Source organism: Lonchura striata, chromosome 5 (genome assembly GCF_050655825.1).
Source record: "Lonchura striata isolate lonStrDom1 chromosome 5, ASM5065582v1, whole genome shotgun sequence".
NCBI classification, from domain to species: domain Eukaryota; kingdom Metazoa; phylum Chordata; class Aves; order Passeriformes; family Estrildidae; genus Lonchura; species Lonchura striata.
Window position 1 is genome coordinate 27,229,239 of NC_140707.1, and position 27,876 is coordinate 27,257,114.

The window sequence follows — 27,876 nt, forward strand, 5'->3', positions numbered from 1 at the left end:
ATGCTACCACAGAGGCCAGTCCTGGCAGGGTAGGCTCTAAACACTGTGGAGAAGCTCAGTGCTGCTCTGGGAAAAGCACATGTAGGGAGTGGGATTTGGACCACAGTGTGCTGAATCAAAAGCATCTGAACAGTTGTCCTCCCCTGCGGCTTTGCGGTGAGCTTAGGAAATCCCTTTTGAGCTGTGCTCAGGGATCTCTTTGAGGCTTCTTGGCTTCCTGCAGCCTTTTCCTCCCTTGTCAGACAGCTAAGAGGAAACTGCTGGTGCTGGCTCCCTGCAAGACATCAACTGCTTTCTATTATTTGGGGGCACAGGTTTGCCCACTCTTTGGTGACCAGGACCTAAGCCAGGGTTCTCTATAAACCTCCTGCGGTGCAGAGGAAAGAGCTGGTTGTGTCTGCAGGGAGAAGGATCACCTGTATGCCTGCTGGCATCTGTGGTCCCTCTGTCTGTGGTCTCCAGCCAGAAGAACAATAGACACTGATCTTTAATGGGAATATAGAGCATCAGCTAAGATTAATGAAAACAAAATAGTGTGGTTGAGACCAAGTAAATGCCTTGGAAAGACAAGATGCTTTACACATTTTCAGATGAGCTAACAGGCCAGCTCAAAGACAGCATTTTCTTGATCTGGAAAATGAAGAAAAAAAATACAATTCCAGTGACTTCTCTGGAATTACAGCTTTAGTTCTGTTTTACCTGCTACATAGCACCCCATTTTCTCCCAGTGAAGACAAAGCCATCTTTTGTCATCAAAGGAAGGGATGAGAAAGAAAAGGAGAGAAGGACTGTCCACTTTCTTTGCTTAATAAGATCTGACAAACTGACAGTTGTTCCAGTCATTAATGAAACTATTACCCAACGTGTTTTGTGCAGTGGATATGTTACCTTTTTGTCACACAGTAAGAGCAGAAAGAACAGACTGCCCCTGGACTCAGAGATGGGTTTGGGGCCATATCTAAACTGCATGGCACACTCATGCCATGCTGTTACCTGAGGTTATTGCCATGAGAGACATACAGGAGAGAGGATATGATTGAAGACTAACTCATGTGCACAGATTTCCTTCCCATGACCACTATGACGTGTGCAGGAGAAGATGGTTTGTGCCCTGAAGAAAAGTCAGGGAGCTGAGGCACAGTCACAAACCCTCTAGTTAAGAGAGATTCACCTGGATGCATAACTTACATGCAGGAGTTTATTGAGGACCACTGATGACTTTACCTCCCTGTCCTAGTCAAGTTCTGGACATCCCAGATGGTCCCACAGAGACACCATGGCCCTACTGTGATGTTTTCCACTTTTTATGAAAAGGCACTTTTAGCTCACATTAACAAACAGAAATATTCTTTATCCATCAAAGCCAGATACATTTGAGGATAGAGTCAGTGTTATCCATAAAGCTGTCAAGAAACTTTCACAGGTTTTATCAGGTTTTCTGAACTGAACAAATCACTCCTGAATGTTTTTGGAAATCCTCATTTTTCTGCCTGACTATAGGGAGTTTTCACATTTCAAGATGTAGGGGGGAACTGACACTACTTTCAACAGCAAAAATCAATGTTTGTTAAAAGGTGCAATTTTGTTTGCTTGTAAAACTTCTTCATTTCTCTATAGAAGACATTACCATTATTTAGGTATCTAGATCATAAATAAAATACAGGTAAATATAAAAAAGATTACTTTATTTGCAACTACTTCTGCCAGGAGCTAACAGCCAGGGCAGCTTTTTCCATAGATGCTGTTGCCATTCAAGCCCTGGTTGTTCCTGTACTTGGTGCCATGGGAAGAAGTAGTGGTAGACAATTTAAAGAGATCTGCCAATTTAATAAACCATTGCGAGAAGATACTGGAATGCAATAATTCTTCACCCAAATCCCCAAGCTACTGATTTTCTTTCTTGATAGACCTATCTTAGTAATTGTTGCTTTGTTCCTGCCCTCAGAGGAATGACCCTAACCAAGGGACAGCTGTAGACACTCCATCCAAGCAAAGGATGCTGCAAGAGACAAAGCCCATTGCCTCAGCTGCCCAAAGTCTTGGCCTTCATGCTTTGCAGCAAGGAATCCACATCCCTCACAAACTGCAGAGAGAAGAGGACCAGGACAAGGAGGTGAAATAATGAAAAAGCTTCGTCCCAAAGGGAGGCACAAAAAGAAAAATCTTTCATTCTTCCTTGGGGACTGTCTAAAGCACTTTGATCCAATCACGGCTTTAATGAGAAGGATGCCTCAGCTGCCCTAAGCACACACCACCACTGGTCCTGGTGGACTAAGATACCCAGGGACCCAGACCACAAAAGAGAGAAGTAACCTCAGCAAACAGAAATTGAGGGGGACATTCAGTTTTGCTGCTTCTTTTATCTCTTCGTAACAGCCTAATTGGAGTGTAATGAATTTAGGGTTGGTGCTCACTGCCAGACTCACTTCTTTGATGTGTTTTTGGCCTCTGTGCTACAAAAATGCAATGGGAACCAAAACCAAGATATTACACCTCCATAAAGTGTCTCTGGGTTTACCATGAGATTCCAATGCCTGTGCCAAGTGACCAAAGCCACTAACAGGCCGCTGCTCGCCAAGATGTTTGGGTAATGAATAAGAAGCAGAGAGAGATGCCACTGTGAATCAGAGTGAGGAATGCACGCTAAAGGCAACAGAGGTGGATCCCGGGCTGTAATGTGGAACAGAGGAGTGCTGTGGTCATGCTCCTCTGCAGCTGCAGCTTTCAGGAGCAGCTGGTGGTGCCTGAAGGCATTGTGGCAGGCGAGGAGGATTTTAGGAAGTAGGTAGAGTACTGCTGTACAGGGACATAATGACACAGCACCATGAGCTGCTCATGCTCCAGCAACCAGGTCACTCTCAGGCCAAGGGTCTTTCCCCACCCCATTGTAACCATTCCTGCCTTAGCTCCTGCAGACACATCTCTTTGCCACATGAGCCTACCCTGCTTTGCTTGGCTCTCAGCAGGGCATCCCCATGGGCAAAGAGTAGCCACTACATGACATGTGAGTGTCCAACACACACAGTACATGCTCAAGAGGCCATTACCCCCCACTGCCCACCACATATCCTGTCAGGGTCACCATCCCACCAGTGGGGACAGAAGAGTCAGCAGGCTGTGCATGCAAGCAGCAGGCAAAACTTGGAAAGGCTTCCCTGGTGGATAGCCAACCCTGCAGAGAAGATAGGGATCCCCAGCACCTCACTTAGATCCTCCAGGTGAGTGATAACCTGCCCTTGAGCATACATGAACAACCTGGTGATGCCTATCAATTAAAATGTCCAAGGGCCCCACATAAAACTTCCTCTTAGAGACAAATAGATAAATTATGGGAGTTTGGTTCTGAAGAGGCTTCATTAAGTACGGATGTTTTCTGTTTCTGTTCAAACACCGAACTATGCAAGCCCACGTTAGATGAACCAATGCATCTATTCCAAAAATCACAGCCCAAAGGAAAATCCAACTGCTTATCTGTTTCCCTGTCTGCAATGATCTTGCTCACAATAAAAAATGATGTGCCTCCTTGGAAAAATCGTGGCAAATGACAGTTCATGTACTTGCAGAATATTCAGGGCTAAATTCCCACCCTATTTAAATCAATACAGCTATATCCATTTTAGGGAAGCTATCCCCCAATTGACAGATCCTGGGAACCTGGCCCTGAATCTCTGACTCAAACAGCCTTTACCCTGTGACTGCATGTTTAAGACATGGGCTGCTGATAAGATACGCTTCTAGTTAAATGCAGCCCTCCTTCAGCTATGATTCACATTCAAGAGCAGTTAAGTGGTCCAGCTGTTCTGGACACAAGCCTTGCCTCTGCAAGAAAAGCACTTTCTGGAGGAGATATCTCACACGGCTTTGCTGGTAAGCAGGTTATATACTGAAATCCCAGAACTGTGCTCCAAAGCCTAACACTAGACGCAAGGACAAACCCTCTTCCTGACTTGCAGTGGCCACTCTCACCATAGCTCCATCAGATGTGAGTGGAGAACTACTTTGCAACTTGCTCATTACTCAGGGGAGAAAGTAGGGAGTCTATCCCTGAGCCTCTCTGTGTTCTGGAAGACTTAGGCATTCACACCAGCTACATGTGGATAGCATTTAATGGCCCAGTAGTAAATTAGAGTCCTGTGGGACCAGCAAGGCAGCCCCTGAGACCAAGAGGTGTACAGCTCCTGTGATCCTCATGTTCTCAGTGGAATACATCTGTCAAAGCAAAATGGAAATGGGACACTACCTGAACATTAACCCTGTGGTTTCCCCGAGTTCCACAGGGATCTCAGTGCTCCATTTGCTGCTACTGGGGACCTCATTGCTTGGCCATTGCCATGAGCACATCTGACCATACACATGCAAGCAGACATCCTCAGCTGAAGGGTTGGAACAGCTCCTTCTACTGAACATCTGGACTTACACATATAAACTACTCAACACTCTCTTCCAGAATTACAGAGTCTTTCATATCTTATCTCTCAAAAGCCACTTATCAGCCCACGGCTTTCAGACTTCAGTCTCTCCTGTCTGCCAGAGTGGAACCCAGCCATGTAAAAAACATGAATAACAGCAGCCCCTCTCTCCTCTCCCACGCTGATGGCTGCAGCTCCTCTGATGGGGGCTTGAACTTTGGGGGCAGCAGAAACAACTCCATCTACCCTTCTGCTGTGGACTGGCAGAAGTTTAGCAGAATTAAACCATGGGACAATAGATCACTGGAACAGGAATGCCTCCTCCCATCCCAGGCTGAGGAAGGTGGCAAGCTAAATGTACATATTTGTTCTCTTAATTATGATGGCAGACAATAAGGAAACATTTATAAGTTCCCATTGCTGCTGAATGGGCTTTGGGCATGCCCTAGAACCTCCACATCAAACATGTACAACAAAAGACAGGTTTGTGCCCATAAATTAATATTAATAATTGGAAATAGTCTGGACTTCTTGTCAAATAAAGGCTTCTTTCTAACTAAATAACCCTTTTTTTAATGCTAACAAAATGGTCAGAGAAAGTTTCATTTATGACATTTCAAAAGTGATGTTCAGAAGGGGAAAGAAACTCTTAATTATTGTCCTCTTCTGGTTTTTCTCTCCCTTTTCCTTTTAAAGAAAAGAAAGGTGCTACGGAGGAAGTGCAGGAAGGGCTTTTGAGCTTGTGAGCCATGAAAACACTTTGAGTTTCAGATTCATTGGGCATCAAAATTTCCACACACCCCCCTTCCAAACTTTTCAAATCCTTCCATAAAAATTCTGAAATGATATGGAAATTTCTTCCTCTGAGCCATAAGAGATGACATCATTAGATTTCAGCATGGTGCTAAAAACGTGAGTGTGTGCTGCAGCACCAGATACCAGTCTAGACATTGCAGCAACCAGAACCACAGCAGACCAAGGGGCTTTCAGCAAGCTGCTGGGACTGGTGCTTCATCAGGCAGGATGGAGATGGGGCTGGCAGGAGAAAGGCAGTGATGTTACAGCAGAGGAAAGCTTAACATAAACCAGGATCATCACTAGCTCTGGACTAGCTTAGCTAACATATTTCTCAATTGTATGGACCGCACATGGGTCGTACATGTTTTTGTTCAGTCCGAGAGAGGTCTGTCGCAAGAACAACTGTCTCTGCTTTTGTTATGAAACTGAAGTTCAGGCACAAATCTCGCCTGATGGGTCTCATTCCAGCAGCCAATGATACAATCCAGAGAATAAACATGATCATCAGGTACCAATTGGGAAATGGTGGGAACAAGATTGGTAGTAGCAGTGGCAGGAAGAGAGGGTACAGGTGCCTTCCCTTCTCTTCCCCAAGTGTCCCCCCGACCCACGTGCACTTTGGCCCCCATCAGCCAGTCCTCTCTGGCAAAAAACATGCTTTCAGATGCTGCTGCCAAACCTCAGAAATGTATATTGCTGTTCTGGCTATGTTCAGGAGGAAGGGGAAGGGAAAACAGTGTGCAATTTTCAACAGTTTCTCCTTGGAGAGGGGCCCCCTAATTTTCTGAAAGGGGCCATCGAGGAGGGAGGAGAAAAAGCAAGAAGCTCTGTCCCATTTTAATCCCTTTTCCCAAATTAGTTATACATGGGGAATTCATGATGGAGTTCCCTCTTTGGGCTCTGAGCCTCAAAACATTTCATAACATGCAGAGCCCTTCTAAAACCTTTTGATCACATCCCTTCTAAGACTGCTGTGTTTATGTGCAGAACTGTGCGCATGGGCAGATGCTGAAGGGAAAGACAGGGAGCAAAAGTATCCTGCGCTTGTGGCACTGCAGGTAGGGTTTGCAGGACAACCCCAGCAAGGGGAAAAAACCAACAAGGAACCACAATACACAGAACAAAACAACTGTGGGACAAAGACCACTGGTGCTGCTGTGAGAGCTCAGCAAAAACACCCACAAATCTCTTCCATGCCGCTGTCAGGACAACCTACCTGAAAATTTGAAGCTTGCTCTTTACTGTGTTGAAACCTGGTACAGGGACTGCTGAGTGCTCTTTATTCAATGGGAAATTACCCAGTCTGCACAGAAACAACACAAAATAAAGATATTCACTCAAACTTATGCCTTGACCAAACAGGTTTGACATCAAGCAAGGACCATTTAAGTGCCAAATGCCTGGAGATGATTTCCACAAGCCCATGAGAGGCTGGAAGCCTTGGGATTACAGCACATCTCCATGCCCTATGTGTTTTGATTACAGTAGCGTCAAAACGTTAACAACAGAATAAGCTGCTACTGCACTTAAGTCATTTAGGATCCTGCTATCCAGTCACAGTTTCACAGTTTTTCAGCTGACCAAGGAGGGAAGAAAACTGTCCTCAGATTAACCAGCAGGAGGTCTGCAAGCCAAGATCCTCAAAGGCATTAGATCCTCTTAGAAATCAGTGGTGCTTGGGCATTTTAGTAAATATATTCAAGGACCTGGACTGAAATACCAATGCCCAGCCCCCTAAAAATTACATTACGCGTCTGAAAAAGTTTACAAAGGTGACTGTGAGACTGATGCATTTCTGGAAGTTTAAGAACAAGTACTGGTATTTTGCTAAATTTTACTCAATACTTCTTATTAAAAGAGAGCTCAACTGGTTTAATTAAAATTCATGGCAAATAGATTTCCTTTTGCCAGTGCCAGTGCTTTGCATGGACACATTCAAAGGCATTCACTTCCATTTGGTTAAACTTCATAACTGACTCTTCTAAATGTTTCCACATGGTGGCTTGAATTATTTTTTTCTTTTTCCTTTTTCTTTTTAACTAAATCAATTTTAAACCAATTTTCATTACATTGGTGGTTTTGCATGTCCACAAGGCCTGTGGGCCTCTTGGATTTTAAAACTTGGCGTGAAATTCAGCCGAAAATGCCAAGTGCTGAAACCCAGTGAAAATGAAACCATTACAGTCTATAGGGGAAGCTGCCTGCCATTCAGCCCTGCCCATGCTGCTGGCTAGACTGAGAGCACCTTCCCTGGGGCACCAGTCCTACACCAAACTGCGTGCTAGGAATGGCTAAAACTCACCTCTGGACACTGCCACTGCTCCATCCTAAGCAAGCTTGGGATTTGGCAGCAGTGAGCTCGAATCCTGGCTGGTGGAAATCACTTGAAGCACATCCTGTGAGAAGACCAAAATCCTGATCAGGAGCCTCTTTAAAACTGTGGCTTCAAAGTTGACTGGAAACCTGGCCCTGGGCTTCCCTGCAATTCAGCTTGGGTTTGCAAACTTGGCTGGTATTAGGTTTATTGCACCTAGTTTGGGGCTTTATTGTGAATATTTTGCGGAGATTCGGCTCTCAAAATTAAATGGGCTCTGTTGTTCAGAGCCTGGATCAGTGTCCCTAACATCCATAAACTCCATACCAATCTGTTTATCTTCATGTAAAAGTAATTGAGGGTCTGATGCTTTATTTTCAAGGTAGAGGTCATTGCTGTGTATTATCAAGTCAGTAAAATTGGGTGGGTGGGGGATGGATGGATAGATGGATGGGGATTACTGACTTCTGCATATTGGAGGACCTTGACTTATAAAGCAACTTTTTAAACAGGTGAGAAGCCAGGTTTATTATGGTCCCATTTTCCACCACTGAGTCTAGTAAGCAAACCAAAAAGCAAAAAGATGTCTTGGAGAAGTACCCAGCAACTCAGATGCTTCAAGGCAGAGACAGCAGCCTTAGAAGAAACAGCAGCAGAGATGAAGGTTTTCTGCCTTGCAGAAGGTTTGGGCCAATAAAGAAATCCTAATACTGCTGGCTTCCAACACTACTGCTTTTAATACCTCTAGAACTAGAAAAGAATGGGTTTATTTACTGTCCAACTCCTTTTCCCCCCACAAAAACCCTCAAAAATGGTGACCATTCAAAGCAGAACAAAGATGGTGCTTGGCTAAGGTTCAGCATGGCTCCTATTACTGAGGAGAATGTGGTCATGTTGCTAAGATAGTAGCCTAGGAGTCAGGCCACTCTTCATGGCCATCTCACCACCCCACCGTGTAACCTTGGAAAGTCACGTTTTCCCTCCATGGTTCCACATTCCTTGCCATCCTGTGCCTCTTGGCTATTCAGGCTGCCAGCTTTATGGTCCAAGTCTGTCTCCTACTGTTCTAGCTACCACCATAATTATGAGAATTTGATATATGCTGCATTCCAGCACCCCTTCCCACAGACCTCTGTTAAGACACCATGCCAGCTTCTACCATCCCTTCCTGGGACATACACACACTGTGAAGAACAATCTGCCCATATCACCCACCAGAAGCACCCCAAAGGGACTACAACCCAGGGACAACTGTTTACCAGTGACAATGCAAAGGTATGTTCTTGAGGCACAAGAAATATGAGGGGTTAGCCCTGAGGTGCACCTCTGACCCAGCACGCATTTGTCATGACTGCTTGAGTAAGGCAAGGGTTTATCCCTGACCTTAGAGGGCCATTGAGCTTCCTGGCAATGCCTTGACTTTGCAGCCTGGCATGCATGCACCTTTTTGCAAGCAGTACTGCACAGGGTCATGCATGCAGTCACAGGGTCCTTTCTGACCAGCATAGACCAAAACACAAGAGAATGTCTGGGTGTGACACTAGCACCCTTTTTCTTTACAGGGGTTAAAGCTCTGTAAAGGGCCTGTGCCAGAGGCAGGACTTTTACAAAGTATGAGACCACCCTCTTCCCTGTTTTGCTCTAAGGATCCTTAACTCCAGGAGCCATCACACCACTAAGAGCACAGGTCCTGCTTCAGCTCCAAAATCTCATTGAAGGCTGATCCTAAAATGCCTTCAGGCAGCAGCTTCCGCAGTAGCTGCTAAATTATCTCTGGGTAAGGCTTCCCGTGCTGGGCACTGGGCATACACACATGGAAGGACAGTCCCTGCATGAAGACTTCTCAGCCTCAACAGGGAGTGACACAAAGGGGAGGAGATTAAATGGCACTAGTGAAAGAAATCACCATGTAGAGAACTGGTAAAGGTGGGATTAAAACTCAGAAAGCACCAATTAGCTGCCCTGCACCGCAGGGCACTTGGTGCCTTCCCTCCATGCATGGCATTTCCATGTGTGTACATGGATACACACACACACATATGTGTGTGTATGTTTATTTATATATGTGTAAAGATGGATGTGGACACAGACTACGTTGACAAAGTCTGAATGTACACACATGTGCACGTCACATCTGCAAGAGGCACGTTGTGATTTGCCCTGTGCTCACAGCCCCTCATGGAGTGTCCCTCCTGACCTGACCCAGCAGGAACCGTGCCCCATTGTGACTTCACCAGGCTCAGCCAGCACAAGAAGCTGGGATTTCCAAAGGCGCAGGCAGGACAGGTAGATGATTGCACTGAGATACTGTCTCAGCTCCTTCTCAGAGTTTGGTGATGTTTTATCAACAAATAACATGTCTTTACTACTGCCAGCCCCGCTGAACCACTGAAGCTGCAGACAAGCAAGCTGTGTTTGCTTCTCTTTAATTTGTCATCAACACAATGGCCAGCCAAGTTCTCATTCCAGCATCTTACTTGTTGGTAACAACAAAAACAGGAAAAAAGGGAAAAGCTGATTTTTGGCAGGCTGTGGGCATTCAGAAATGTATTGGATAGGTAAAGTGAAAAAGGCACAGTATGAAAATCACTGGGGAAATAGAAACATTAGGAAGCAAGAGTTTAAAACCAAAAAAGTAGGCTGGTTGGGTTTTTAGATTCCCCTATTTCTGCTTTTTGGGATGGTGTTGTGTATTAATCCTCTCCCTTCACCAACACAGCGGGCCCTCAAGTTAAGTGACAACTGAACTTGTAAGAAGGAGACCAATAAACCTTCTGCAAGGGTTTCACTTCCTAAGAGCTGCACTCAGGGGCCATTCCAGGTCTGGATCACAGTCCTGCTGTATACAGGATGCAGAGCTCAGGGCAGGGAAAATGCAGGGAAGAACAGTGACAGACACCACTGAGGGAATATCTCTGGAGTATGTTAGTAGGTTGCTGAAAGGGAGGAACAGTTTTGAAACATGAGCACAGAGATAAAAATCTATTCCAAGGTGAGGATGAGCTAAATACATCAAAGGCCTTTCAGCACAATCTGGGCACATGTGAACCATCTAAATAGTAAACAGCACATTTACTACTAATAGCCTTCTAATTTATTTATGGAGCCCCATCACACTGCAAATCTCTGTCATCTCCTTCACACACCAATCACCTGGCACCAGAGGAGCTCTGCTCTGCCCAGCTTTGCTACCTGTTTTTAGAGATGAGCGCTAAACAACGTAGCCCTGCAAAACATGGTGAGGCCCACGCTTCAAGATGGTTGACTGAAAATACTCATTTTCCAACTTGGGGATGTTTCACAAGCTGTCTTAGTGCCTTGGAGCACCTCAAGCAGCGGAAGAAAGAGGAAATACAAGCACAGAAGCCAACACAATCAGTCCCAGGGTTGGGGAATCCCTCCTCACATGTATATATGTGCATATGGATATATATCCACATTTGTCACTGCTATGGCAACTAAGACAACAAAGATATCCTTTTAAAGGCCCTGCAGTAAGGAGGAAAAATATTTTGCTATATATATCACTGCCTATTGACGTCAAAAAATAACTTAAAATAAACTAACCTGTAAGTTTGGATCACGCTGGTCCTTTTTCCTCCTCTGTGGATATTGGAATAACGTTCACGTCACAATGACCATCTGTTACCTTTCATGGAAAAAGTAACCAAAGAGAGCTGAGCTAGAAAGTTTTCTATCAAACCCTCTCACACACCCTCACTGAAGCAACATAAAAAGCTCCCTCTCCTAAAACCTATGGAGCACTGTAATCTCAAGGGTCTCATTTAGTCCTTCCACAGGCAAAACCCATACTGACATCAGAGGGAAATTGCCAATTTTGGTAATTAGTAAAAACTAAGAACCTGTGGTAAGCTGTGATAATTAATTCAGCTGAGCAGCTAAAGAGTTCACTGGGAAAAAAAAAGCAAGCTGGCAGAAGGAAGTCTGGGCTGAATTGTAAAAATGAAACATTTAATTTAAAAGTGATTTTAGGAAGTTTGTTTCCACAGCCAAGATCTTGCAGATCAGGGCATCCTACCTCTTGTGCACGTATCTGTAGCATCATGCACAGCAGGACTGACATGACTTTGTGCTCTTTCCACTAATGCTACCAGTGCAATTATTTTATTGGCAGCACTAATTTGCTGCTATACATCCAATAAATACAGGTAAATGGATTTATAAGGCAGAGAGGAAGGTAGGGAATTTAGGACCTTAGCTTGCACTAGGCTGTACCAATACAACCCTACTAAAGTCAAAGACAAGGTAATGAAGCACAAGCAATGCAGTGGGAAGCCCTGCAGGCTGGATGTTGGTAATGGTTCACATATGCAAGGCATGGGGCCATCTTTGGCATGGGACTGCCCTACAGCTCCTTGCCCTTGCCCAGCAAATGCAGCACCTCCCCTCCCTTGGCTAGCAGGAGGAGATGAGAAATATACCTCAACTGTTTCTATCACAAATCATCTATTTCACTCACCTCAGAAAGATGGTGGGGAACCCTCTCAAGTCCCTTTTGGCTCAAAGTGTGTTTTAATCTGGTTTGATGGAGGCTGAACTGCCTGCATGTCCTACCAGAGCCCCTCAGAGTGGGTTGAGATGTTGTCAGAGGATGAGATATGCCATGATACTCTCAAAAGCACCAGGGATATTTCAAAGCAACAGAATTTATTAGAGATTTTTTTGAAGGCAGATCTCTTACTCAGAATGGTGAGTTTGAACAGATATAGCAAATGCAATGAGTCACTGGAGCATTGTGGGCCGTTATATACTATTAAGTCATCTGCAAGCCCATGGTGAGCCCATTTGCAATGTGGTATTACACGGCCACTTGATGTGTTGTGGATTTGGGTCTGTTCCTCTTCTCCTCAGGGTTTGTTTTTCTTCCCTTTTCTTTCTTTTTTTTTTTCTTTTTTTTTTTTTTAAGTCAAGCTGCAGACTACAAATAACAAGAGCTAACACAATTCCAGCAGGTTTGAATCAGACTTATGAAGGAAAATCGGCAATCACATAGGCTTTTAGAGGTTCAGAAATTTGCCTTCTATCAAATTCTCCTAGGTCACCTAGTTTTCAAAACTGCTGGAATTGCTGCAATTCTTACTCCTCCTGCCCATCTGTCCAAAATTTCCCCTCTAAGCAGAGGAAATCAGAGAGTTTGATTTGCCACTGGGCTGCAGAGGAGCACTGACAGCCCTCATCCAGCAATATGGTACTTCACTATTCTGTGTCACTTAACTCCTGATTGCTGTTCATTAAGATACACATCTGACTTTTCTCACATCTCCTGTTATCCCCCAAATTTGTCTGCCATCTCTTGTGCCATCAGTCACTTCAGTTCTTTCCTACAACAATTTCCTAAGTACTTTACCTAGAGATTGCCTTCAGCAGCTCAGCCTTCGCCTTGTGGACTTCCATAAAAGACATAATGGAAGAGCCCTCCTTATTTCCAATTCTTTATAACATCCAGTCTCCCTGTATATTTCCTCTCATGGTAGAGGAAAACAGACAGGCATCTTTTGGAGATCTCCCTACCTTTTCTCACCTGTCTATATGAATTTAGGAAGACAATACCCTAATATTTCTACTGACTGTAGTCTTCTTCAGCCCTGATTTCTGGAAGCTTTCAGAGAAACACCTCTGACACAGCAGCACCCCTCATCCTTTTCTCAGCAAAGACCTTCATTTACTTTCTTCCTCTACCCCACTTTTATCTAACATCCTCCTTCATAGGAGATCACACAGGCATCCAAAAGCCCTGCTGAGTGCCTCTTTCACCTTTTATGTATGCCAAGTGCCACCCCTTCTCACCACCCTAAACAGGTCCAGATGGGCTGTATCATGTTCTCAAAGGGCCCCTACACCTCTCTTTTCAAAGAGGGAGCTGCCTTTCCAAGGTCTGTTGCTTTTTTTTGGAGGAGATGTAGCTGTGGCAGGTTTATATAAAGACCATGAAAAGTGCTAGGTGGTTGCTGAACACCAGAATAAGGAGAAAAAAAAACAACAGAACAAAAAAACCTGTAGCTGGTGGCTGCACGTAGTAGTTGGATGTTTTACCAAGGCTGAAATACTAAAACTATGAACATTTTTATAGTACTCCATGCTGCACCTAGAAAGCTATAGGATGACTGTGGGACAAGTCAGACTGGCTGACATAAGACTTATGTCTGACATAAGTTATGTCTGACAGCTGCTAGTCCTGAGGTGCTTGGCAGGAAGAAATCCAGTTCTGATACCACAGGCCAGAAATCAGAAGAATGCCTTTTTCTCTACCCACAAAGAAGAAACATATAAGTACTATGCTCTAAAGCAGAGATTGCATTAAAAAAAAAAAAAGCTGGCCACAGAATAACTTACAACTGATCTCAAGCTGAATAAGGAAACAGGTTGCTTTGAAGATGTCTGTCAAAGACCCTGGTTAAAACCCCAAGAGTGGCTAAGATCCAAGAGAAAGAGAAACAGAGAGGGGATATGGGGAGGCCTAGATTGAACAGTCATTTGTCAAGAGAATTGAAGTAGAAAAATAATGTGGAGTTCCAAGTCAGTGTCCAGCAAAAAACTAAAAAAAGGTATGTATAGGCTACAAGCATAGCTGAAACAAGCCAGAGTTGGTGAGAAAATGCTACAGCACAACCCCTGGCGTGCACGGTCACTGTGCACAGCAGGTCCCTCACCACACTGAGCTTTTCCTCAGCCACAGCAGAGGCACCTTGATGGAGGAGGGGAGCACCAGGGGAGACAGGCACCAAAGGGTGGGATGGTGATGAGAAGTCAACTCTGCACACACTGGTTTGACACTCTCAGTTGTGGGAAAACCCAAAATGGGTGGGTTTGTCCTATTCTTTGAGTACACCTCCCCAAATCCACCCAGTTTGGACATTAACGCTCTTTGAGATGAACCTAGGCTTGGCTATGGACATTTCTGAGGACTAGCATGCTGTGGCTTTCTCAGCCCAGCAGTGACACATCTTACCTTTTAATTCCCAACTTTACAGCTACTTTTCCTGCCTTGCTCTTCTAAAGGCAAATGCAGTTTGTTTTACCTGAGGTTGGCAACACTATCTGCTTAGACACCAGTGTCCAGAAAACAACAGGTCATGCTGGTAAGGGTATTTCTCTGAAAGCTGTTACAGAGTACATGTCTATGTGTATTGGGATGAGCCCTGAAGGCATCACAAACTTAAAAAAGCTCCCATTCCTGAAAGGCACAAAAGATGGGAACAGGACAAGTTCAATCTGTGGACCAAAAGGGGATAAGGACTAACCAGCTTCTCATAGAAGACAAAAAGATGGAGCCTTCTCTTTCTGCATGCTAAAGCACCAAATGCATTAGAGGAGGGTTATCCAGAAACCAGCATTTGCTGGTTCTTTTTTTATGCTGAATGTGTCAGCAAGGTCTTGGCAGACTGTGGGGAAAAAACAGACTATCTATAAGATTTCAAGGTTGTCACAAATCAGTAACCTCAGACAAGGTCTGTTATAGTCATTCAGCAATGACCCCATCTCTTCTTTCATCTTAGGATTCCACTAGTTTCCTCCACTTGCTTGCTTTTCTTCCTTTTCTGTTCATCCAGAAAACAGAGTACCCCTGCCATGTTCCTTAGCTGGAGTTTCACCCAAACTGGACTCTCCCAGAGGGGCTTTGCCAGATATGTCACAAAGCCACACAATGCATTGCCATGGAGGAAATGTCACGTATATAAATATATCATTTCATGGAGGAAACGTCAGGTCAGCTGAGAACCTGACAAAAAGGTGAATCACTTCAGGCAAGTTGGTTTAGAAGGTAAGGTTAAAGCTCTGCAAAAGCAAGTCCTCCTGAGAGGGTATGACCCAAGTTGGCCAGGTCCTCGTTGGATACAAATTGCCATAGTTCCATGCAAATCATCTGGAAAATGATACCCTGGTTGGCAAGCTGCTAAGGTAACAAGAATACCCCAGGGCAGTGCCAACAACTGCTGGCTGTGGACTTGCCCATTAGCTGTACTGGTAGTATCGGCTTGTGTGAACATATTTGTGGCTCTGGTAAACCTGGAAAAAATGACATTTCCATGGGTTTGATGAGAAGTGAAACATATGATGCTTTGGTCTCAAATTTTCTGCTGTCTTCCACAAGAAACAAAGGGCAAGGCTTTACGAATGGCCTTCTCTTTTTTCCCTCTTTTGGGGCAAATGTAGGAAAAAGTGTTATCTATGTAATTTTAGAACTTGTTCTTTAACGCAAAACACCAAAACCACCAGAAATAACATTCTCCTGGAAAATGTAAGATTTAACTTTGCCCTAAGCCAAAATTGCATACTGATTGCTATTCATCATTCTGCTCCCCTCCTATATACTCTATACGTCTCCAAGAGCTTACCACGGCAATCAAAGTTCAAGAAATAGCTGGATGAAGCCACTCTTTCCAAAACAGGTATTCCCCACATCTCTGCTCAGAAATGTCCTCCTCCAGAAGAGACTGGACAGCTGCTCTTTGTTGATATCCGGTCTCCCAGGACCTTCAGCAAACACATTCAGGAACCTGGTTACAGTCTAGGATAATGTTTCCTTCCAGGCTTGTCAGGATATGACAGGTTTTTTCCAAGTTACCAGTGCATGCACACAACCTGAAATCCAAAGGACAGCTCCACAACCCTTGTGCTGTTTGCTGATCCTGCAGCCCACCTCATCTATCCAGCTGCAGAAGAACCCACCCAAGGGAGATGTGAAAGCCTCTCCAGATCTTGGGGAAATCCAGAAGGTTATCAGCTGCTTCTCCTCATCCTGGCAGTAGGAAACTTCAGAAGATGGGTGTGGAGTATGGATTTCTCCACCATCTTCCACCAGCTGGCCTTTTTTTAGTCCATCTCTCCTTCTTCAACATTTATAAAGTGGGAGCAGGAATATCTGCCTCTCTTAAGAAGATCAGATTCATTAGGGCTCTCTTCCCATGTCTTACATTTTATTCACACCCCTCTATGAAAGGATTTCTACAGGTGTCTCTATAGCTTGAGCATCAAAGAAAGGCCAAGAACAGCTTTATAGGGGTGTCCTGCAGCATCATCTGTACCCTGGGGAGGTCTGGAAATTGTCCTTGCTCCAGGCCCGGCTGCAGTAAACTTTGTGGGTCTGTGTGCTTTGCATAACAGGGCACCACAAAGGGCTGCCAAGGTCCAACCCACTCAGAGTCCACAATCTCAGCACAGCCTTGCCACACTGTACCTCTGTCCCCTGAGCCCTACAACACTCACAAGCCATTGGAGAAATCCTGCATTGCACTGGGCTCACTTGTCCTCTCAGTGTTCAGCACCAGCTGAGGACAGATCTATGCTTCGCTTTGCTTTGCTCTTCCTGTGTTTATTCCTAAGCCAACCAAAACACTCTTTGAGCTGCAGAGCAAGTCACCTATGACATGGGACCCTTATTTTTGAGCTAGGGGTGAACTGAAGACATGAGTCTACCACATCATCTGTGGAACATGCTGGTGGCAGATGGTATATAAACATTTGTTTTCTTATTACTCAAGAAGGGAAAACAGTTGGGAAAGCAAAAGTTTCTTAATTTTTTTTTCCAAAATTTAAGTTAATGAATGGAAAAAATCAACAAACTTCTCAAATTCTTTTTGATAAACAGGATTTTGTCTTTAAAAAAAAAAAGTAAAAGATGGACTTGGCAGGGTTGAAGTCTGCTATTTTTCATTAGGACAAGATGATGGTATGGCAGGAATGCAAGACAGAGTGGTGCAGATGTGTGAAAGCATTTAGGAAAAGGCACCCCGGGATTTGAGAAGTGCCTGTTCCCAAAATGGGTTGATCTGAGGTAAAGGAAACCTTTGGGATAGGAAGATAGTAAACCCCTCCCCCGCCCCTTTTATAGTGGATATAAACAGTTTTACGGTATTTCCATCAAACTGAAGAAGGGGGGGAGGAAAAAAAAAAAAAAAAAAAGGTTTCTGCAACACACACATGTTCCCCATTAATTAGGACTGCTGTTAACAACACGTTGCGCCAGAGCTGCCAAGAACTGTCAGACGAAGGACAGGGAAGCCCACAGCAGAGGTTCTGCTGCCTCCCGGGGTCCCGTCCCGGCTCCGTGCTGGGTCAGCCCCCAGCAGGGTGCGGGGCAGGGCTGGGGGCAAGGAGAAATGCCCGGCTGCACAGGGCAGCCCCTGTTTGAATGTGAATTCCTCCCCCCGCTACACACACACTCCACTTCAGCTACAGACATTTTCCACAGAAATTCTGGCTATGTTCGCTTTTGGTTGAGACTTCGGGACTATTTTTGGCTTTTTTAAAACATACTTAGGGGAGGCGCCTTCTACTTTTATTCACATAAAGGATCCTTATTTTTATGTATTAAGGGACACAGAAAGAGGAGGGGAGGCAGGGTGAGGGGAGAGCTGATTTATGCTTTCATTCAGCTATACAACAACACCACAAATCTACATGCAAGCTGCCTTTCCTCCTCAGCAGGCTCCAGACAAGCTTTTGCTGCAGCAGAGACCACCCCTAGCATCCCAGTTTTCTCAAGCCATCACTGGGACAGAGAGCTGACCGCTGGATTTTAAGCATCTCTCACCTTCGCACCTCCTTGCAGGCACTTCAAGGGCTGGGAGCAGCTTTATCCTTCTCCTATCAGATCCTCTCTTCTCAGCTCCCTCCTGAACTACTCCCCTCTTTCCAGCTCCCTGAGTGCTGGTCTGGATTCACCAGTCGGTGTGACTGAGGTTGCACACTGAACTGACTCATGTTAGGGTTAAAGCAGGGTCCTGAACTATCTTTTCCTCTTTGAACAAATGTAGGAAATAGTGTTGCAACAGTGCAGCAAAGTTCACTGCAGAATCTTGAAGGAGGCGGAAATGATTGCATTTTAAAGTAAAAATTATTTCCCCACACTTGTATACTCACCGTGTCCAAGCAGCCAGTCCATCAGCAGGCATCAAGACGTGTGTTCCAAGTGCCCAGTCCAGGATCCCTTGCAAGGACATGAAGGAGGAGAGACACCAGCTATCCACCAGCAAGTCTCCTTGACTCCTTGGAGGTTGGTGATGATTTGCTTGTTTTGGATCTTCCTTTTTGTACTGTTTAGGAACAGACAGGGATTAGCCTCTCCACCCTGTCCCACCTCACTGAGTCATCCAAATGTACTCACTGTCCTTAGGCTCTGGATCAGGGCATCCTCAGAAGTTGCACTAGATATGTTGAGTGGCTAATCAAGGAGGTTTTTTGCAGCTCTTCTGCTGCTGCCTCCACACCAGGCACCTGCTTCAGCCTCACTCAGACCAGCTACAGGTCTCCATGCCAGGAGCAACCAAAAAGGGGAGAGCTGAAGACTGCTGCCTTTTCCAGTAGTTGCCTTGCAAATGCCCATGAGCTGGAGGCATTTCTGTACAAACTCCAGCCCTCTGACTGCTGGGATGCAGGACTCCATGGCTGTGTACCTATATTCCACAAGTTGGGCCAAGCAAAATATCTAAAGCACAAGACCTATCTCTGGTAAAAGTTTTGGGATATGAGGATGCAGTGCAATTCTTATTCTTCCTTTCAAATCCCTAAAATGTTGCTGTTGGAACTTCAGCCCTGCAGTTTTGTGAGGCTTTATAGCTACAGTGATGCACATGGTCTTATGCCAAAAAAAATTAACTACACATATTTAACTACATATATTCAACATCACCCCTACAAATGTCATCTGAGGAAATCCTCATAACTACTGTCCAAAGCACTGGGGATTTGTTGGACTTGTTCTTGGAAGAGGAGTCCTTTCAGACAGGCAAGAAAACATCCTGGTCTAGATTTTCAACAGCAGGTAGTGGTTTGAGTGGGTTCCCTATTACTTATCCAAAGGACATTATTTTGGGTGCCTTCCGGCTAACAGCTTTCCTCCTAGGCATCTTGAACCAAGAGTGGAAAAAGCCACCAGAACCACAAGGATTTCTGAACTATTGGAGCAGACTGGACATGTTTCTAGGCTGTAATTTAACAGGAACCATTTGACAGTGTGAATAAAGTACCTCTAAATCTCAGTGCACTTTGGGAGAGCTCCTCAGATCGCCTGTTCAGATGCACGAGAGATAAGGGGAATGTTCAGACTGAATTTCAAAAGGGCACCACAGTGCTGTTTTGGAGAACATATCCTAAAAGTTTTTGATTACAATAATTCCATTTGGGATAGTTTATATTTTTGAAAATATAAATAATTTCTGTAGAAAGTTAACAATTTTCTCCCTTATATACAACTAATCAATTTATTTAAAAACTTTTTTTTTCTTTTTAAGAAAAGAGCAACCCATGTGAAAATTTTCAAATATCACTTCAAATACCTCTTCTGATGGCATTTGAAAATCTAGCTTCCCTTTTGGGGCACGTTGTAAGAATCAACAATAGTAACAGTTTGATGTCTGCCTTGTTTCAATCCAGCAGGGTGGGGGGGGAGGGAGGTTTGGCAGAAAGTATTATTGTCATGTGGGAGTCTCAGAAATGAGTTGTCTCCTGGCTAATATTCTTCCACTGCAATGGTAAGTCAAATAGGCTAGTAGCCACGGCAACAGCACAGAATTCTTAACTATTGCTATGGTTATTTCACATCATTCTGGGGCTACCCCAGTTCATACCGTTATCACTCAAGACATTATTTCATAGTGATTTCATTAATTGAGTGCAATTTGATATATGACTAACACCCACATTCAGTTTAACAGGGGTCATGTTAACTGCACTTCTGCCTGAAAGTGAAGACAAGTCAAGCAAAAACAATGCTACAGTTTTAAAATAAATACACAGAGACTGACCTGGGTTCATAGGTGCAGACCAGCTGTGTGACATCTCTCTTTCATTCCAACTACAGTACATATCTTCCTAAGGAAGATTTTGGGGAAAAAGGTGGGGGCTACAGCATCCCTAACCCCACACCTCTCATGAACCCTGCAAGGAGGGCCGGGCTGGGGTAAGGCATGACATGTGAGCAGTCAGTGAGAATAATACCTGACAAAATTAGGAGCAACAGCCCAACTACCACCTGTAAAAATCCATCAGCTTCCCAAGTATCATAATTTGATGTGCATAACTTGAAGAAGTTAAAAAACATTGCCAGCCTTGAACAGTTTAGGAACACTTCCTGGTCAGAGCTGATGGAGTAACTGGACCATGGGCAGAGAAAAAAACAGAAGCAAAATGACAAAAAGAGCCCAAGTTTCCAGGACACCATATTGCAAAGCCTCAGCATTGATTTACTGGAGCATGATCTCCTGTGTAGTCTCAGCAAGACAGTAAATCCATGGCACTTCCTGAAGATGTTTCCAGCCAAAGTTTGTTTTCCTGTCCAATGGCACCGATGCCCAAGAAAGCCACAACACCCCTGAGCTGGTGTTCTTTGCCAGAGCTGCACAACTAATCAAACAGCAGGAGATTCCCTGGTTTATCTCCTATGTTCATTTGTATTACCATTCATTACTCTTTAAAAATGTGCACCAGGTTTCCCAAAGCAAACCTTTGGAGGGCCATGTGTCCCCCTGCAGTGTCAAGTGATGTAATTTGACTGAAATATCTGGAAAGCAAAAAAAAACCCCAGCCAGCCAACGAAAAAAAAACAAAAAACAACCCAATAAGAAGCAATAGCAAATTGAAAAGGGTTCAAAAGACCCATCTTTCAGAAAATTGAATAATGATGTATTCTGCAAAGACAAACCCTTTAAAGTGTTTCTAGTTTCAGAAATATTTTAAAAAACCCAGTGTTCCTATTGCTTTCCAGAGTTATCTGAATTCCTTCAAAAGCCCACTCAAGGTTAAAGAAGAAAAACAATGTTATTCTAATAGAACAAAGCTTTTTTTTTTTTTTTTTTTTAATTACAAGATTTGAAATACAGTTGCAAAAGAAGAGCTAGAAAACCAGAAAGACTCAAGTTGAAAGTTTATCTTGTGTTAATTTTTTGCTCTATTGTCCCCTAGGATTTTTTCTGAGGTGCTCCTCCTCCAGAGAGCTGCTTCAAAGAAGCTCTCAAACCTCCCCCCCACCATTTTTTTCTCCACTACTGTTTTATTCTGTAGCCTTGTTTTAGCAGTTTGAGAATATGCAGGGCAGGGATTTTTCTACCTAAGCCCATCATTTTGTTTAGGAAGCCACAGAAACTGCAGCTAGCAGCTCATCACTTTATAAACATCCTAACCGTATGCTCTGGAGATCATTTCTGTGTACAAACAGTTTCAGCCCAGTTTCAGCTCCTGCAATTTCTCTGATAACAACTTGCCATGTTTACATCCATCTGAAACATTAAAACCCCCTGGGGAACAGTGTGGGTCCTCGATTATTTATCTGTTTGATCGACCTGAACAACCTACCCACAGTATTTTCAAAAGGCTGACTTCTTGGCAGCGGGAACACCGGGGGGCTGGTGTTACTTGTCCTTCTGTCCTCAGCTGCCTAATCTCCCTGCCTGCTCCTTAGTGAAGATGTTAATTCAGAGCAGAGCTGGCAGCAGTCCCCCTGCTGCCCCAGGGGGTTCCTCCTAGCAGTATGCAGGCAGTCATTAGTCTCTGACTATGGTCTGTCAGGCAGTCCAAGCCACTGGGCCCTGTTCAAGCCAAACAGGGATGTCACATCGTGCGAAGTCATGCCATAAAATAACAGGAGGAATAACTTAGGTTTGAAATCCCCGAGGGCAGCTACCCCATCAGGCTGGCGGATTAGAACACAACGCAATGCTAAAGCACAACAAATGGTGCTGGGGTCTCCGGTTTGCAGGGGAGGGAAATGGTTTAACACCAAAAAACAGAGGAACAAAAGAAGGGTTTGAGCCAGGTTCAGCCTAAGCCATTTTTATGCACCTAACTGAAGGCCTCTTCTAACACACCTTAGCTGTCAGGAGGTGGGATAGGTACAGCCAAGGGTCATCTGGATCCTGCAGCGGGAAGAACCACTTTCTAACAGTGACTACAAGGATCTTGGGGATTTTGTGACAAGGAGAGTACTAATCAGAGTACTCTAGGCATTCTAATATTTTAGAAAAATAGCTTGCATGTACCACAAGGGCATGCCCATAACCTTCACCATGCTAGTGCTATGAGGAGGGTCTCACAGTAAGACATACCCTTTGAGAAGGGAATACATGACAGTAAGAGGAAAACAGGGAAAAAAATGTAACTTGGAACAGATGTAAAAAAAATTCCAATAAAATAGCATTTTCCCCTCAAAATGAATTTTTCCACAGTCTATAGGGTTTCAAAAGAAAACTGGGCACTCTTGAAAAGGGATTTTCTGGTAGCAAACCATTTCTGTAAAAATGTGGACATAGCTCTCCCAGGGATCAGGATGATTCAGTGCTGCTGGAAATATTTAGTAGTTATCTGTAGTGAGATGGCAATATTTTGGTTATTTAGACTTCTGACGAGCATGGATCATTACAAATAGCTTATTATGAAGCTTATAAAATGAGGTGGTAACTGGATAACTTGACAACAAATTATTTTCTCTATATGTAAGTGCACGACAGTCTATATTGGAAAATGATAAATTACACCATTCATGTGCCCTGAATTCATTGTAATCTCTCAAGGGGGGGAAAAATCTAGGTTAAATAATGGGCAACTAAACAGAGACATATGTTCAATGTGCACCACAGATCAGAAAGGCAACGAGACGTTGGAAATCCTGCAACAATAGCTTTCCTCAAGCTGGAGCTGCCAGTTGAAACTGAGAAATACCGACACTTCTTTTTGCCTGATAAATCCTCTAAAATATCCATCTCTCCTTGCACTCCAATGAGGCATGAAGTTGGTAGCACCACACAGCACCGGAGAAAGCGTTGCATTGATTTGCATGCTGCCACACATGGCAGCTCATCCCCGTTCTGCACATCCCCTGCTGTGACTCCGGCCCTTCATCTGAGGCTGCTCTGCAAACTGCCAGGCACTCATGGGTGGGAATGCAGGTGTCTGATCACTTCTGATGAAACCATCCGTGCCACCCGTGTGCTTGTGTTGGGAGGAGCGGGTGCAGCGCTGACCCCAGAGAAGGAAAGATTTTGCTGCCCGTGGAGGTTACACTGTAGGATGACGCTAGAGGCAGATGCCATCCAGATTGCCGGGGAGACACTGGGAGAGGTGGCTCCTCCAAAACCAACCCAAGCTAATGGAACACCTCGTGATTTTCTATCTCCATGCCTTCCTGCCAGGTGCACCTCTGCAGGCGGAGGGTGGGCTACAAACGGGAGAGGCACAGGCAGAGGCAGCTGCCCGGGGGGCTGGCTGGCCAGCGGGTGGATGGGGTGAGCCGGCCCTGAGATGCATGCGTGGCTCTGGCCCGGCATTTCGTCTGTGCAGGAGGGGGGCTGGCGGCGGCAGGCGAGCCAAGTCAGAGCATAGCCAAGAGAGAATGTTCTGGCAGCCCTTCCTGGCAGCCTAAGCAAAGTTATTTATCACTTTGTGCATTTTCCTTCTCATCTGTGTACAGCCGGCTCCAATGGCTCAGCTTGCATTTTGCCTTCCAGAGCCAAGCCAGTCCCTTGGCTCTGCTCGGTCTTGGCCGTCCATTCACACCTTCTGTCTCCTCCAGCTCTTCCTGGAGTAGTGCAGGATCGCAAATTAGGAGTAGGTGTCTATAGCCAGGGAAGAGATCGAAGCATCAGCAACCTACACCGATGGCAAAGAGCACATCTCTCCCAGGGAGGGAGAAGACCAAGCTGCTGTTTACTGGGGCTGAGGAGTTGTGCACAGTTTGTGCTGCTCCCAGGCAGCCTCTGCTGGGGAGCTCCAGTGCCTGCCGGCAGCTATGAGACATTTTCTTTTATTTATTTTAAGGATTGTGCCTTTGTGCTGACTTTTTCCAAATTGGTGGATATAACAACAGAGAATTCACAGCAAAATTTTCCAGTTCTATGGACTCTTTTCCATACTGCTGATGAATTTTGCTAAAATGTCTAACAATGGTACCTAAATTGGGCCTGAAAATAATACTAGCTGCATTCAGATATTTATAAGGCTCCCATTTGCTCTTGATAAGGGCACACCACACTCTTCTAAACACTGAGCATTGCAAAAGCAGATCAATACTAACTCTATTACACCCTGCATCGTCAAAAGCCTGGACAATAGTTTCAAGACTTTGCCTAAAGGAAGAACCCCTGAATTTAGCTGTCATTTCTCTCCTTCTCCCTGAATTGCCCCTGGAGTCTTGTCTGGGGCTCCTAAATTCAGTGCCAGAGTAACAGCAAGACTGCATTTGACCTTGCCGAGGTTCAGGCATCTGCTGGATGTTACACTCTACAAGATGCTAGATAATTCCCAGTCTCTGCAAGGCCAGATCTTGACTACCTTCTAGCCATCTTGATCCCAACAGGGCAAAAACTCCTACTGTTCTGATCAGACACTTTTGTTTTTAAATCATTCTGATCAGATGCTGGAAGGATATAAACAAAACAAAGTGAGGGTGAAGGGGGCACCTGGTCCGCAGCAGATTCCCAGAAGTGCTCATGACAACAAAGTGTATTGAACAGCAGCTTCCCATCATGAGCCCCTGATTTTCACATCCTGAGAACTTTCCAAAATTGAGCTGCAATTTCTCAGATTTGGTCTCTGCCTGAAGGTAGAAGAGGAAGTTGAGTAAAATCCCTTCAGACCTTCTGAAATGAGGAGAGAATGAAAAATTGCATTTTCTTATTGTAATAAAAATTCTAACAATTTTTTTTCTCTGTAAAAGGCCACATCAAGCTGCTTGGAATTTGAAACTCGGTGTGGGTATAGCTCTCATGACAAGCCAGATTCAAAGCAAGCTGAGGTCAATAACTGTCTCTCCCTTGATTTTGCCTGCCTCTGAAGAAGACCCTACAGCTAGGTAAACAAATTGTAGAGAAAATCGTTCAGAACAGTTGTGCCTATTTTCTACTTGGGAGTTGCCTGGGAACAAGCTCAGTTTATTTGCAATGTGTCTAGGGTTTAGATGTATTCACCAAAGCCCAGCTTTGCTCCATCCTCCTCAATTTTTATTTTAGAACCTTGCTCCATGAATAATCTCCTCGAAGAACATATCCACCAGCAGATGAAAGGACATCTTTAGGTAAAGAACTTGTAACTAAATAATTTCTACACTTTTTTTTTTTTTTATAGATGGGTCACAAGCAGATGATTTGTCAGTATTATGCATCCCTTGTGCACACCCCAGTGTGTCTGAGGTCCTGGAAGCTGTTCACATTTCAGTGTGCTGCAAGGTAGAGAGCAGTGAAGCCCTTGGTGGATTGAGGACTGACCTCCACACTTCCCTGCAGCTCCAGCTTTGGGACCATCCTTTCTCTTGGCATCGGAGCTCAGAGGTCTTTCTTTGTTAAATTCTACTTCAATTGGTTTAATTCTGTTTTCTTGCTGGAAGAGGATTCAGTAAAACAAACAAAACATCTTACCAATGTGAATATTCACAATTAATGAAAAAACTCTGAAACAGGAAGGTCATTTCTTGGGGAGGGAGACTGGTATTATTTTGAATGAAGGCAAGAGTGCAAAGATCTTGCAATATTTGCTGTAAATGGGTTGTTATGGTGAACATTCCTGTCAGCAAGTTCATTAGCTCAGAGATCCACGAGTGAACAGAGACCAAAAAATATTTTTAAAAATTCAAGAACAGATTAGTGGACAATATTTTGCAATCTTTGTCTAGCTCTGCTTCTCACTGAGAATTAGTAACTTTACTCCAGGCCAGATTCAAATAGTCTTACTCATGCAGAGCAGCACTGTGTTTTATGAGTAACCCCAGTGACATTTAGGGCTGTATTTTGGAATAAGATTGGAATCAGAGAAAGACAGTGGGAGGCATAGCTGAATCACCTTGATTAATAAGTGTAAGATTGTTGGCTTTTTATGTGTCTATATAAATAAACATAATGAGAATAAGGAGGGATGTCTGAGTTGACAGGCATGTGAGAGAATTTATAAACATCTTTTTAATATACAGCAGACTCCTCTTTTAACAGAAAAGGACAATACCCAAAAGTTACTTAGTATCAGGAAAAGAGGAATTCACACCTTCAGAAACAATAGAAGATCAAGCCATTTTGTGGGTTTTACTCTCAACAGTTCTGGCTGTTGTCTGTGATATTACATAAGGTCTACACTGCTCTCCGTAGAAGTGATGGATGAAGTTTTCAGAGCTGCCCAAATGTCTTGAAAGCATGTGGTCCATTTTCCTAAATAATAGGGTCCTTGGGATTCTAAATCCCATTGAATTTCAGCACTTCTGGGAATGGTCTCATTCACTTCTAAATCAGTATGCATTTTCCAGTTTGTTATGCTCCCCGTTTCATTTTATCTCGGGACTCCAGCCTTCACCATACATCAATAACAAGATCGTCAGAGGGCAGGATTAACAAGGAAAGCACGGTTGTGCCCAACTGCTCTGTCAAAATGCCTCCAAGACCCATCACAGGCTCCTGACATTACCAGTGAGTGAGGAAGGAGCCAATTCAAAGCTCGCTGATGTAAAGGAAAAGTCCACTCATTTCTATGGATTTCAGTGAGGCTTGGATCAGGCCCTGGAAGAATAAGGATGACATAAAAATAACATGACGTCTGCCAGATTCACCAATATGCTCTGATGTTTTGCCCGGCTCAGTGATGCAAAGCAGATGGGAAGCACTGACAATCCTGGCCCTCTTCAATCAGATACTCCGTCTCTCAGATTAGTTTTCATCAGGCGTTTTATTCACGACGTAAATACATTTATCTCATCAGTGCTTCTGCAAGAGTATTTCAGAAGAAAAATCACCGTATTTCAACTTTATCGGAGAAAAGGTTTTCGTATTTTATCATTTGGTGACTACCAATTTTCAACAAGGTTTCTAAGAAGTTTTTTATGGAGCCTGTGAATTTTGCTGTACTTATGCAGGGCTTGTAATTAATTGAGTTTAGCTGTCTTTTTCTTCCATATCACTTTGGCCCAAGCAGCATGCACAATTGTGCCATTTGACTGTTGCACCATCGAATGGGGCATTGGAACAAATATTCTGCAAAATACAAAGCTTACCTTTAAGTTCAGGCCCATGCTTAAATGCCATCAAAGCTATAATAAATAAATACATGTATGGGCCACTGAATCAGTGCCAGAAAATGCATTTAAAAGAAAGTAGCTCCCTTTGAAAATTACCTCAGTGTCTCTAACCTCTCCTACCCTATTGCTACACAAAAAGGAGGTAAAGTTGTTGGGAAATACTTACACATGATGAATTTGTGCACTCAGTGCCTCGAAGGAAAAAGAAAAGGCATTGCCCTGTCTAACATTATATGCCAGGAACAAGCAATAAAGATGTAATTCAGGCTGAGCTTTCAGTATGCATGATTATAATAAATATAGGCATTAATAGACATTAAAAGTTGCTGAATGGCTGAGAAGCTGAGTAG

At 44.1% G+C, this 27,876-nt stretch overlaps 1 protein-coding gene and 1 long non-coding RNA gene across 7 annotated transcripts in view; one reads left to right on the forward strand and one right to left on the reverse strand.

Annotated features, from left to right (window-relative positions):
* Positions 1-27,876, reverse strand: part of LOC110468659 (uncharacterized) — a 199,837-nt gene that overhangs the window by 61,331 nt on the left and 110,630 nt on the right. For 5 of the 6 annotated variants that reach the window (XR_014955976.1, XR_014955975.1, XR_014955978.1 and 2 more), the window contains exons 7-9: positions 18,406-18,578; positions 7,510-7,603; positions 6,424-6,510 (exon numbers count right to left, since the gene is read on the reverse strand). Coding sequence is in view for 1 of the 6 variants with exons in the window: in XM_085581588.1 (XP_085437714.1) it covers positions 6,424-6,510; positions 7,510-7,603; positions 18,406-18,427 (203 nt within the window). In the remaining 5 variants the exon portion in view is untranslated. Of the gene's footprint in view, positions 1-6,423; positions 6,511-7,509; positions 7,604-11,088; positions 11,171-18,405; positions 18,579-27,876 lie in introns of all 6 variants that reach the window. The other variant, XR_014955979.1, reaches the window with a different exon arrangement.
* Positions 14,475-26,376, forward strand: LOC146767312 (uncharacterized). The gene is made up of 2 exons (XR_014955980.1): positions 14,475-18,538; positions 25,597-26,376. It is a non-coding gene; the product is annotated as an uncharacterized LOC146767312 (long non-coding RNA).